This window comes from Lygodium microphyllum, chromosome 4 (genome assembly GCF_053477565.2).
Source record: "Lygodium microphyllum isolate KBCC chromosome 4, Lygodium_microphyllum_v1.1.10, whole genome shotgun sequence".
NCBI classification, from domain to species: Eukaryota; Viridiplantae; Streptophyta; class Polypodiopsida; order Schizaeales; family Lygodiaceae; genus Lygodium; species Lygodium microphyllum.
This window is the reverse complement of record NC_141138.1, coordinates 120,274,647-120,288,480: the sequence shown is the minus strand read 5'-3', so window position 1 is coordinate 120,288,480 and position 13,834 is coordinate 120,274,647. Positions and strand designations below refer to the sequence as shown.

At 40.1% G+C, this 13,834-nt stretch overlaps 1 protein-coding gene across 1 annotated transcript; it reads right to left on the bottom strand.

The window, feature by feature from the left end:
* Positions 1 to 10,745: 10,745 nt before the first annotated feature.
* On the bottom strand, positions 10,746 to 11,933 carry LOC148037543 (17.6 kDa class I heat shock protein-like). The gene has a single exon (XM_087676475.1). It carries the CDS (start codon positions 11,657 to 11,659, stop codon positions 11,141 to 11,143), a length of 519 nt encoding a protein of 172 aa, XP_087532601.1. The 5' UTR covers positions 11,660 to 11,933; the 3' UTR covers positions 10,746 to 11,140.
* Positions 11,934 to 13,834: the final 1,901 nt, after the last annotated feature.

The window sequence follows — 13,834 nt, the reverse complement described above, 5'->3', positions numbered from 1 at the left end:
TTTCCATTGTTTTAGGTGTTGAAGTCTCAGCCTCTGCATCTGCCACTTGCTTCCTTCTCATTAGTATGGTCACACTATTCATTTTTAGCATCACTTTGGCATCAACCCTCTTTTTCTTCGTTTGATGATCTTCTTTCCTATTGAGGTTGCATCTATATTGCTAGGTCTTGGCAATGAAATACTGGCCTGCTTTGTTTGTGCTCTAGTCATGACATTCAAGGAGATGGAAATGGCCTCACCATCAAGTGTTTCGACTCCAAACAACCCCAAAGGTACGATGGCTGAGCTAGTAGACGGTTTTCACCTAGGACATTCGGCATATAAGTGAGTGATTCCACACTTGGGACATCTCAAGTCGGCAAAGTTATTCCCCAAGTAGTGTGGCTAGTTATAAAGTAGTGGATATGGTAATCGCATTGGCAATCACACATAGCATCGTGACCAAATCTACCATAGTTGGTACAAGGGTTGGATCTAGGATCCATGCACTCGGTCGAGAGGTGATTCCCTCCTCAATGGATACATTGCATGTGAGCTTGCACATGTCTTCTAATGATTTCATGGATCTTGGCCAGCTCTAGCTTTATGTCTGCCAATTCTTGGCTTGGGTCAACACTCTTCCCTTTCTCTTGGGAGGTTGCTCTGACTAGATCTCTTGCTAGTGGTGGTAGCTCTCTTTGAGGCTCTAGAGCCTGCACTATTTCGGCTTGTGGCTCTCGAGCTTCTCTCCTTGACTAGGTTGTCTACACATATGGCTTCTTTAAAGACCCTAGCTAGCATGTCCCTTTGTAGGTTTGAGTAACCTACCAAGGCCTTGTAGAGCTCTTCACTCCTAATTATGCTTATGAATACTGTAGAGACCTCTCACTCAGTAGGTCACTCTGTAGTAGTAGATGGGATTCTCTTAATAAAGAGACTTCGCATGTGGGTGACATAATATCTAATGTCCTCCTTTTCCTTTTGACTGACATTCATCAGTCGAATGATAAGGTTATGCGCACTCCACCTAGGTGTTTGACATTATTCAAACAAGATAAAGTATCAACAAAGACATGTCTAATTAATGGGGACCACTCAAAACTCAAATTATTATAGCTATAATATCCAACCTGCTTACAACGACCCAGTCACATTTTGTTTCTTACCTAAATACACCAGAACATAATGATCCACATGAAACCAAGTAGCATCTCACTATGAGTACCAAAGACACTTTTCATTACATTCAGGCTTAAGATGACTCATAACATTGGGCCAAATACAATTGAAGATTATGCAAATGAAGTATGATTTGACCAAATATACGAAAGTCATCCAAAAATACATGCAAGAAATTAGTTAGATATGGCCCAAATATCTCCTGTAAGAAATTAGTAAGCTATGGCCCAAATATCTCTTGCATATCCTATTGGAAAGAGTTTGGTCCATTCTTGAGGCTAAACCACAATTTTATGCATAAAAACACTCCCCAAGTGATATGAAATCTTTTTTCAGCTAGTTCTCTATTGCCACTTGAACCTAATTATACATACTAAAATCAAGGAAGAAATGTATCTCATAATCCATCCAAGTGGATAGAGAAGGGAGTTGGAAATTTTTTCTCATTTAGCTTCTAATAGTCCACACATATCCAAAGTTTATTATTACTTTTAGGCACAATCACGATTGGAGTAATCCACTCAACACAATCAATTGGAGCAATGAGTCCCACCTAAAAGCAACCAGACAAACCCTTTCTTCAGCAACTTTGCCATGTGTGGATTCATTTGATACCTCTACATCTAGATTGGAATGGCCTTTGGATTTAGTGGAATATGATGTTTATTAAAATGTGGACCTAATCCCTTCATGTCCCCATTGCCATGCATCTAGATTTCTTTGAGTCCCTTCATGTCCCCATTGCCATGCATCTAGATTTCTTTGAGTGAGGCAATCAACTACTCCCAAATTCTACATCAAGCTTGGTACTAATTGTTACTAAATTGGTTTTTAGCTAGCTCATTCTCAATCACTCAAGTCACCTTCTACACCTATCTAGCCATAAGATTTTGGCCACATTAGATGCTACTAAAGCCATAGTGTCTACATCATCCTCCATATCTATCAATTCTAGCTGGTCAAACTAACAATATCAAGAGAAGAATGAACATCTTTAGAGCTGGTTCTTGAGCCAAAATTTCACCTCCCATATGTGATGGTTTAGCAATATCCATCAAAATCAATCCCATCTCGTTGCTACTACACCACAGTGAGAATTTCAATCGGAATAGAAACTAGATTTGACATTGCCACAGGAGCCATAGCAAACCATTATGCAACTTGATGCTACATAAAGATCTAGGAATTGATATTTCCTCACCAAACTTATCCCAAGAAACTGCTTGTCTATCCTACAGCCTAGGAACCCTCACACACTCCACATTGGTCATTTATTTAATCAATCAAGTGCTATACATCTAGGTTTTGTACCATGTGGCATGCAAAATGCAGAAGTGTATGACCATTATGAGAAACCATTTTATGATTAGAAATCAACCATGTGGTGTGAAAAACAATACTTTAATGATTTCCAATCTACTCGTTATTGCTACGTTGCTAGAGGCTAGCACCAAGTTTCCTCGTGCTACTAGTCTCCTTAAACTTAAATTATTATCAGCCTATATGTTGTGCATAAACCAAATTAATCAAAATTTTATGTATTTCTAGCAACTAAACACACTCACAAATGCTTTCTCCCCTTAACCATTTAGGTTTTTTCAATGTTGCGTAGGTTCAAGGTTCATTTGTATATCATTTTTTCATATGAAAAATAATAAGAACGCACTAAAACATACAAACAAGGATGAACTAAGGCTTAATCCTCATGTATCAAGCTTGTTAAACATTCATAAATATTAATAATATTTTCCTTATTTATTTATCGCAAAAAAACCTAAATTTCCCCAATTTTCTCTTATTTTTCCTATTTACTTATTCATTAAAAATAGGGTTTTTAAATATATGCTTATTAACTGATTATGATAGCTAAAAGATGTTTTTGTTTCTCCATCCGAAACCAACAAAACCTTCATTTTCCCTCTAAAAAGGCGCTTTTCGGGTTGTAATTTAATTATTACAACTATGTATCAATATGATTCTGCATTTCTTTTATGTGCAACCCTCAATCATGATACAAACAAGATTCAAAACAAATTTTCATTCCATATGAATTTCATTTAGATCATCAAATATTAAAAAAAAGTAAAATTTCTTTATAAAAATAAAGTATACCGCTTATTTGCATGTTGCGGGTTTTTTGATAATTAATACGCGCTACCAATGACCAACAATCATTCTTCAGTTATGAACACCTTCCTTCAGTTTCCTCTTGATCTTGGAGTAATCCGATCACCGTTCGGAAGAGAAAGGGGGAGGAGAGAGAAAGACTAGATTTCAATTTGATCAACCAGGTGGCCAATTGCGAAGGCGAGAGTGGTGATGGAGAGTGAAAACATCGAGGAAGAGGTTGATCTCATCGATTGATATGGGTATGTTGAAGTGTCATGGCTCCTCTTTCTCCTTTTCCCTCCATTCATTGATAGTGCATCCCCCCTTCTTCTCTTTTTTTTTGGCCAACACCCCCCCCAAGTCACATTTCAATTTGGAGGGGGAGGCGCCAAGGGTCAATCCCCCTTCGTCTTAAAGGACCATTTACATTAATTGTTTCCTTGGCCTCCATTGCGAGCACTGCCTCTTCCATGTCCAGTGTCTGTTTCATGATCTGAAAATTTTTGCTTGACCCTCTTGGGATCCCCCACTGCCGGTCACTTCCAGAAGTCCGATCCGGCACCGAAAAATTTATGAAAATTCCGTTGCTACATGTCTCTTCAAAACACTTTTGAAACCTGTCTTTTGCTTGCCACTTAAAATTGACCCAACTGTCTCTGCCACCTTCGATAAGATCCAATTTTCTCTTGAAATGCTGATTTTTTGGCAAAATTTCAACACTTTTCTAGGGAAAAAGTACACCGATCATTGGCAACCACGAGATAGGGCGACTCAGCGTTGAATCCCACGAACAAATCTGCACATAAACACAACCACAAAGAGCATCAAGTTGATACAAAAAATACACAACAAAGCACATCACAGCTTTCACCCTACCCACTGACCAAACCAAGGCATGAAATCCATGAGGAGTAGGCCTAGCATAATCTAATAGAAAGCCCAAAGCCAGTCACTAACCAACTGCTCCAACATGGTCATCCCAAGTGGTGGTCTGAACTACCTACGTAACTGAGGACAACTCAACCAGGAGCTCCTCCTAGACGAGGACTCCTATAGCCTGATCAAGAAATTTTATCTTTTAGCACATTTTCCTTTTAGGCCTTTATTTTTCCATACTCGAGCATGTAAAAAGGAGGGAGCTGAGCGTAGTGACCTAAGGAAAACAGGGCATTGGCCTCAGGTCCTATCTCGATATCCAAGAACCTACCAAGCCCTAGCAAGGTGACACTTAATCATTTGTTCTTTTCATCTTCCGCTCACTTTTATTTTCTCTCTAGCCTTCTCTTATTCTTATTTTTTCAGCTAGATGCCACCCCTAGGAAGACAAGGCCTTGGCCCCAGGAACCTACCAGGCCTTTGCAAGGCAATAAGCACAGCTCATAGATATTTCTTGCTCTTTGTTTTCCTAATTTTTATAGGGGTTAGAACCCCATTTTACACACCTCCGTATATTTTTATTCTTCAACTATTTAGGATTTTTCTTCTTTGCATATATTTGGTCTGGCAGGCTTTTCTAACTACCTCACCACTAATAGAAACTCCGAGAACGGCCTCCTAGCAGGTCAGCAAAACATGGTCACTAGGATTGCCTTCTACTAAAACAGGTCTTTTAATGCCTGATAATGCCTTTGTAGGAGGCAACAATTGCTCAAACCTCCTGCACACATACCTAATCTGAACCTAGGACTTCATGCCTTGATTGATGGTCCCCAACAAACGAAAAGAAGGTAACCCCTACATACATATATATCATTATCTGCTTAAGGAAAAAAGACTCGAAAAGGGGATGAAACTACCTGGAATGGTCACAACAAGCTCCTCCACAGCAAAGGCTCCCTCTAGTGGCTTCGTCAACCTGTATGATGCAATCACTAAAATAGAAAACCATTAAACGTACCTGCATCAAACAGACATATGGTGCTCTTGGCCTAATGGAAATCAAGCATTAAAACCCTTAAAAGCTACCGGCCCTCTTGGCCATAGGGAATCAAGCAAACTAGCTCGTATATATCTCCCCTTGTAAATCCTTATTAATATACGACAAGATGTTCCATCCTAAGGAGGAATAAGGGTTCCTGCCCTAAACTAAATGTATCAAATTATGCCCCATACCTCCTGCATAAATAGTAAAAGGTGTATACATAACATGTCATCTAACCAACCTATGGGTCTAATATAACAAAGGAAAATGGGTCTCGGTCACTCTTTGCATCACCCATACTAAGCATTGCTTGCCATATAGGGCATATTTTGATAAAAGCCCCCATAATCGACCAGGTCCTATCTCATCATCCATAGAGATATCCAAACCAGGACCGCAATTGAAGAAAATGTCTTCTTCATAATCAAAGTTGGCTAATGAGTCTGCAAACTGATTCCAATATCATGAAACCAACTGAAAATACACTCTCTCAAACTCATCAAGCAGGGTCATAGCAGTGCGATATTACATAGAGAGAATAGGATTTTGAACTCTATATGTTCCATTTAGTTGATTCAATACCAATTGGGAATCCCCCTTTACTAACAACCGATAAATACCGCCTTTCTTAGCAATATTCAACCCCATGATTAAAGCTTTGTATTCTGCCATGTTATTGGTAAATCCAATCTCGAAATAAACAGCCAATTTCATTACGACTATGTCAGGGGTCTTTAATAACTACCTCTATACTCCCTTTCTTATTGGGACCCCTGGATGCTCCATCAAAGTACATTGTGTACGTCCAGAGTGGGTTCATACAACTCGCCATCGTCACCTCTACTCGTAATTATGATAATCAAAATTTAGCATATTCAAAGGATGTACTGAAGGCTCCATCCCACCTCCTTCATTGAATGTAACAGGGATGCTTGTCAGAATTCATAAGCAGTGATAACAGAAGACTTTGATTTCCCAGACGAATGATCTGTCCTCTTGCTCAATCACTTTATATCCTTTACTCCACCAGATGACCTTCCCCTGATGATATCTCTACTCCAAGTATGGGTATTCCAAATAAGGAATCAACCGCCCCATCAACCTCTTTCGTTTCTTGCAAGTTCCCGATCAATCCAGTATTGACCTGCAAGGCATTTATTTAGTTAGTTCATTTAGATATAATAATGATTAATCTTATTAAGATTAACCTTATTTTTAAACTCCACTCCCTCAAGATCACCTAGTAATGCCATGGACTTATTCTTCCCTAGTTTTACGATCTTGTACGGACCGTTCCATTTGGATTCAGGTTTTCCTGGAAATAGTTCTCTACATGCATCATAATATAGAACTAATAGTCCCTTCTTAAAGTTATATTTCTTCGCTTTTAGATCATGCAACTGCTTCATCTGATGCTTAGCCACTTCCAGGTGCAACAGACTCTGCAATTTGAGCTCATCCAAGTGGGCCAGAGTCATAAAGCGCTCAAAGAGAGTATCCTTGTCACCCAAAGAATGATTGATTGCGAATCTGATGGGTCGAAAACTCAATCTCTAAGGGAAAAACACACTCCTTCCCATAGACTAGATTGAACGGGGTGTGGCTAATGGATTGTTTAAATGTCGTGTTATATGCCCATACTGCCACACGTAATTTCTTATCCCAGTCTCACTTCTTTTCGGAGACTATTTTTGATAAAATACCCACAAGTTGCTTGTTAGTACTTTCAACCTCCCCATTTGCCTGCGGGTTATAAGGAGTTGTTTTGTTGTGCTTAATTTGCCATACTTCAGTCAAACTTTTAATCACTTTGTTTGGGAAATGGGTTCCATGGTTTGATATTAATTCTTTTGGTAGACCAAATTGGCATATAATCTGCTCTAATAGGAAACTAGCAATTTCTTTTGCATCGTCCTTCCTCATTGCTTGTGCTTCTGACCATTTTGTAAAGTAGTCAGTTGCCACGATAATATATTTCTTTTGCATAGTGGATAATGGAGTAATAGAGCCCACAAAATCTATGCCCCACTTGTCAAATGGAAGGATAGCCATAGGAGTAAGCAGTCGCTTCATATTCTCCCTATTGTCATGCCGTTGACAAGTATCTCATCTCTTAACATACTCAAATGCATCTTGAAAAATGGGTGACCACCAATATTTAACTCTTAAAGTTTTTTGTGCAGTAAGCCACCCAACAAAATTCCTTCCGCAAGCGGAGTCATGGCCCTCTTCCAAAATGAATGGAACCTCATCAGGCATTACACATCGGCGATAGATATCATCAATCCCCTGCCGATATAATATTCCTACAATCAAGGAAAATTTCAATGCATGTTGCCTAATTTTTCTCTTCTCTGATTTTGATAGTCCAGATCGAGTCTCTTCTGTCGAGATATAATGCGTTATAGCAGTATATTAGGAGGGAATAGACACCGTATTAATCTTAAATAACAACGCCATATCGCTTTCTTCCACCAAAGTGTCTTTCAAGTCCCTAAAATCCACAAGGCATTCCATAATGCCCTGCAATTTTGGTGGCTTACTTCTAATCTCATAATCAAATTCCTACAAAGTGATTAGCCACTTTGCTAAATGATCGGGCAACTATAACTTGTTCATCAACAATCTAAGCCCTTGTGCCTTTGTATAAAAAACTACCTTCTCATAGAGGATATAATGCTTGATTTTTTTAGTTGCAAATACCATTGCAAGGCACAATTTCTCCATGTAGGTGTAGTTGATTTTTTATATACCCAACTTTCGACTAGCAAAAGCAATCGAGTGGCACCATTTTTTTTCTCACATCTGGGATAAGCAGCAGCCGATACTATGCATGGTGGCTACTCAAATCATATAGAATACTTCACCCCTTTTAGGTGCTTTTAAAATTGGTGTTTTTATTAGCTTATGTTTCACATAATTAAAAGCTACCTTGCAAGGGTCACTCCATTCAAATAGATAGCTAAAGGATAATAGATTCGTTAGTGGCAATGTTCTTTCTGCCAGGGGCATTTATGAACCTCTGGTAGTACCCCATAGATGACAGAAATATGTGTACTTCTTTTGGATTGCATGGCGTACTCATAGCGACTATGATCTTGATCTTCAAGTCTTGTATCTTTGATTTATGTCTTATATTGTATTCGGTCTAGCCTTGTATCAAGATCTTGCCTTGTCTTGTATCACAAACCTAGTCTTATTATAAACATTGTAGAGAATCTTGTATAGATAAATATATTCTTGTACTTTGCCTTCTTAAATAAAGAATCAATTTCTTCTTCTTCTTCTTCTTCTTGAAGTCAATCCCTTATAAGTCGTGAGCCGACAATCCTTGTCTTTGCCGAGCTCTTGTTGCTCTCATATTAGTTTAGCAAAACTTCAGCATGTAGCCCAAGACTCATATTTATACTAGAGTTAAGAAGGTTAAGGGGAAGCTTCTAGACATGAGATGACAAGCGTTGTTAGAAGGACGATGATATCATCGATGACATAAGCATTACTAATATAACCAAGGATATAAGCAATGTTTATATAAGTCTTTGATATAAGTAATGTTCTAGAACCTCCAAGTAATGTTCTAGAACCTTCTTAAAATCTTCTAGCACTTTCTCAAATCTTTTAAAAGTTTCTAAAAGATCATTAAGGCCAAAAATGCTTCAAAAAGACACTTGTAAGAAAATTATCAAGTTATTAATTATAGTTGAGATTTTGAAAGAATAAAACCACCAATTTTGATTGCTTAGATGTGATTAATGAGGAGAGAGCTATGTGGGATAACGATAAATATTGCAAGCATACCGCTACTTGCATTTCTAAGAATGGAGATTTGGAGACACCTCTATATCTTTCTAAAGGTCCTCAAGCAACAAAAGATAACATACACATATCCAAAAGAGTTCGAGTGTTCAATTACAAATCTTGTTCAAGCAATAAAAAAAGCATGGAGAGAAAAGCACATCACGTTTTATTTTGTAAGAGACAAAATGTATAATCTGAGTTTTCTTTGATAAAATTTTCAATGGTATAAAACGAATGTTACTCTCTTGTATTGTAGCATATATTTTTATATCCATGGGGCTTAGTTTGTGGAGGAGTAAGGTCCCCTAGCAATTTATAGTGGCCAAGGCAGCATGGAAAAATCTCACTATCAAGCACGTACAAGTTTCTTTTGAAGCACAAGACATGGATGAGAAGTTACAAAAAGCAATGCTCTTGACAAGCTATTCAATTGTTTTTTTCAACAAATTCAAAGAATAAATACTAAAGACAATAATGAAACTTGAGAATTCATAGTATCTTTTAAGATAGAAAAGTACAAATCTAGCTCTCAAGAGCTTTTACATCTTCCTCATTAGGGATCTTTCCCCTATAACATAGAAATTTTCTTCTCTTGTAACCAACTACGGATTTTATATCAATTCGATTTGCTGCCAAAGCATAAGATGAGAGGACCAAAAAGTATCTTGCTCTAGAAGCAGAGAAACCATGACCATAGCCAAAAATCCTAATTACTATTGTCTTGTCTAAAAATATCACCTCATGGACATTATATTAGAACCTAGAGAAACCAAGCAGCCTTGTAAGTGCCTTAATACAGAGTATAGGCTATGTTATGTCCTCTCAAAATGGAATACTAAGAAAACATGAGAATCAATCATTACCAAGTAATGGCCGAGTGAAACATCCTTCAATGAACTACCACCAGCTCTCGACCCTTTGCCATGTCCCAAGAAGTTATCAGAATCTTCAATTTCCAATTGCAAAAAAGATGAATATCAAATGAAAGTCGAACTCATTTTTTATCCTATTTAGTCAACCTTTCTTTTTCATTTGGTCTCTCTTTCTCATATTGCACCACATAGGCTTGGAAGCAATATTCTTCCCTAAGGACTTGGTTTAGGATTCCAAACCTAATGTTTAATTAATATTTAGATAACGATTTGTTACATGTTAGATATGCTGAATGCCCCACCCTTGTAAGGTGCCACCTATGATCTATGATACTCTTAAGTTGTAAGGCTCCCATTGTGAGCATGAGTTCTCAATCTATCTTTCACCTAGCCAAAGTTGTTTCAGTTACAGCTAAGCTCTTCGTCTATTATATGTCCGGACCGCCAACTAAGTTTTCACAGTGGAAGCGCACAAGTGGACAAAGCCATGTTTGTATCAATTCGTTTAAAATTAAAGCAATTTATTTTCTTCTTATATTTGCTAGTGCATTTTCTACTCCTTACCCACCTCTGCTGGCTGCATCGTGTAATTGTTACAGTAAGAACATATATAATTTTAAAGATTGTGATGCACGATCGATATTCATGGTTATCCTCTTTGAAAGAAACATCTTGTCCTTTTTTCCTTCTATCCTATTTAGCCACCCTTTCTTTTTCATCCGATCTCTCTTTCGCATATTGCACCGCATGTACTTGGGAGCAATATCCTTGCCCGAGGACTTGGGTTCGGGATTCCAAACCTAACATTTAGTTAAAATTCTGAGAAGGTTTTATTTCATTTCATAGCTTTTACGACTTTGCAATGATTGCATCATGCAATGGCCATATCCTCATATACCTTTTGCAAAGCTTGGGGCAGAAAATTAAAAGGATATGTTTGCACCTTTTTTTTCCCCGCAAGGAGAAAGGAAAGATCCTAGCCCAAACTGAAAGGGGGACGGGAATGGAATGCCTCAACTGAATTTGCTACGTTGGGGAAAAACCTTTCGAACTGTATTAAAGCGAGAAGCAAGGAAAAGGATCATTACAAAGTTCGGGGGCTGTGGCCCCTTGATGGGATTCGATGGCTATACTGGTATACAGAGATATTAGTGCAAACAACATTGTCAGCTACTGGTGTGCAAACAACATTGCATTTGCGGTGGCGTTGCAACTCGGAAGACGGCCTGTTATTTTTACAGCTGAGGGTCTCTCTCTCCATAGAGTGGAGTGCATTCGAGGCTCAGCCGGAGATGGGCACGTCGGTGATGGCGGGCTTGCTGGGCTGCTGAGTCTGACGCTTGGGCACGGTGATGGTCAGCACGCCATTCTCCACGCGGGCGCTCAGCTCCTCGCTCTTGGCGTTGTCCGGCAGGCGGAAGCGCCTCAGAAAGCTGCCATGCGCCCGCTCCACGCGGTGCCACTTGTCGCCCTCCTGCTTCTCCTCCTTCCTGCTGCGCTCGCCGCTGATGCACAGCACGCGCCCGTCCTCCACCTGCACCTTCATCTCCTCTTTCTTCAGCCCCGGCAGGTCGGCCTGGAAGATGTGGGCCTCGGGCGTCTCCCTCCAATCCACCTGAGTGTTGGCCACGGCCGATGCCTCGCGGGCCAGCTGCCGCGACGGCTCGCTGTCCAGGAGGCGGAAGGGCCAGTCGGCATAAGGACTGAAGAGGGCGGAGCCGCTGGGGAATGGGTCCCAGGAGAAGGGGTCGAAGATGGCGCCGCTGCTGCTCCTCCGGCCGAAGAATGGGCTCAGCGCCATTGTAATAATAATCTGTGCTAATCTCTCTGTAAGGCTTGGCGGCGCCTCTCTGAGAGCGAGCGAGCAAGGGAGGGAGAGTGAGTGCGTGTGTGTGACAGAGAAAGAGAGGAATGCTTAGTGCCCTGGGAATAGATCGAGCGATGCCCGAAGGGTCCGTACAACGATCGACTGCTCTGATTCGTCTTCTTGGCCTTGCGCGTAGCGCGGGCATCCTTTTAAATAGGAGCCTCCACGAGAGAGCCTAGAGGGTTCGGGAAGCGTCTACAACCTTCCAAGGCAAGCTCTTAGAGCGTTCGGGAAGCGTCTACAACCTTGCTTGTCTTTCCAAGTTCCAACTACAAGGCAAGCTCTTGTCGATGTGATCTTCCAGGCAGCGCCCCTTCCAAAGGGACTGCCAAGTTCCAACCCCTAACTACCCCAAGGCCCACCAAAATCAACGAATGATCACCCCCCAAAAGGAAGAAAATCGAACAATAGGAGGCTTTTAACTTGGCTCGCCTCGCCCTCTTTCATTTGGCCACTTTGATGTACATGCCACAACGTCCACATTTCTCGATTGCATCACATGCACCTATATAACAACAATGCCACCTCAAGGATAAGGTTGGGTTTCCGGCCCCATTGATCTCATATTTTCGAAAGCAAAAGAAGTGCCTTGTCCCTCTTTCATCTAGCCGCTTTAACATACGTGCCACGAAGGCCACGCTTCTCCATTGATGATCACGTACATACATATGTACATAATAACAATGCCCTGTGCCGTTCTCATGTGTCATCATGCTTGTTTCGTGCATGCCTGCCTTGAATACTAGGTAACACGCACCATCATGCGCCAACCCCCATCCTTGATTGTAAACAACAAATGCTTTCGTCTTGTGTAAAAATGGATAAAGACTTGATTTTGGGTATTGTGTTGATGCATGCAGAGGTACAACTTGATGAACTTAGAGTGTTCATGGTGTGGCAGGTCCATTTGGGAGAGGCACCATATCTTATAACAGATGTTTGGATGCTCAAACACATGGAAGAAAAAGAGAACATGCAAGTAAGCTAGGGGAGCTCGCCCAAGATGGTAGGAGGATGGACTCAAAGGAAAAACAACAATAATGGTAGATATTAGGACTCCAAAGAAACATGGTCGTATGGGAGGGAATGGTCCTAGCAATACTAACAACATAAGACCAATAGACTAACAAAAGAACGAAAAAAATGTTTGGATGCTCAAACACATGGAAGAAAAAAAGAACATGCAAGTAAGCTAGGGGAGCCCGCCCAAGATGGTAGGAGGATGGACTCAAAGGAAAAACAGCAATAACGGTAGATATTATGACTCCAAAGAAACATGGTCATATGGGAGGGAATGGTCCTAGCAATACTAACAACATAAAACCAATACACTAACAAAAGAAAGGGAAAAAAAATCGCTCTAAACCCATCAATTGAACTCAACCTTTCTTCACGCGAAAAACCGATAGAATAAACTTAGAAATGAAGAAATGTTTCATCGAGTACACAACCAAATGAAAAACCGGAGCATTGTTTGTTATGTAGCTCATATCTAAATGTAGACACTAGCATTGGGTCAAACATTCCTTGGATCAATAAAGCAACGTTGGAAAAGTAATTAATGCTACAATGATGACAAAAAAGGTCCAAGAAAGGCTAAGGCAACTAAAGATTGGAGAACGCAATATTGAAGAACAATGGAGATGGGCATATAGGTAGGCAAGAATTAAACGCAAGGCTAAAAGGTGGAAAATGGGACAAACCAATATAAAGGCCGAACCTTCTTAAATTATTGGGCATTCAGTTTTTCCAAAATAAACCCAACTATTCATTATAAATCTGGGTGCTGACTTCTCTCCCATGCAAATTTGTATGAGTTAGGAAATGAAAATATCTCACGAGTAAACCACAAAGGCCCCGCCGACCAAGATTGGGTGTTATAAATAGACAAAGGCCCACAAAGGCGCTGAGTTAGACACTATTGGGTATTTGTTTATAAGCCCAATAAGACCTCTCCATCATGTCAACTCAAGATGTCATTGATAAATTTCTAGGATCTAGGTTCCCCACTTGGCAATAAAAAATAATGGATCTTCTCATGTGGAAGAGCTTATGGGGCATTACCATTGGGAGAGGCTCACCAATTTTGGAAGAGGAAAATGAAGAAAA

Excerpts from the sequence above, each read along its gene's own strand:
- LOC148037543 (XM_087676475.1), bottom strand. The coding sequence starts at position 11,659 with ATGGCGCTGAGCCCATTCTTCGGCCGGAGGAGCAGCAGCGGCGCCATC.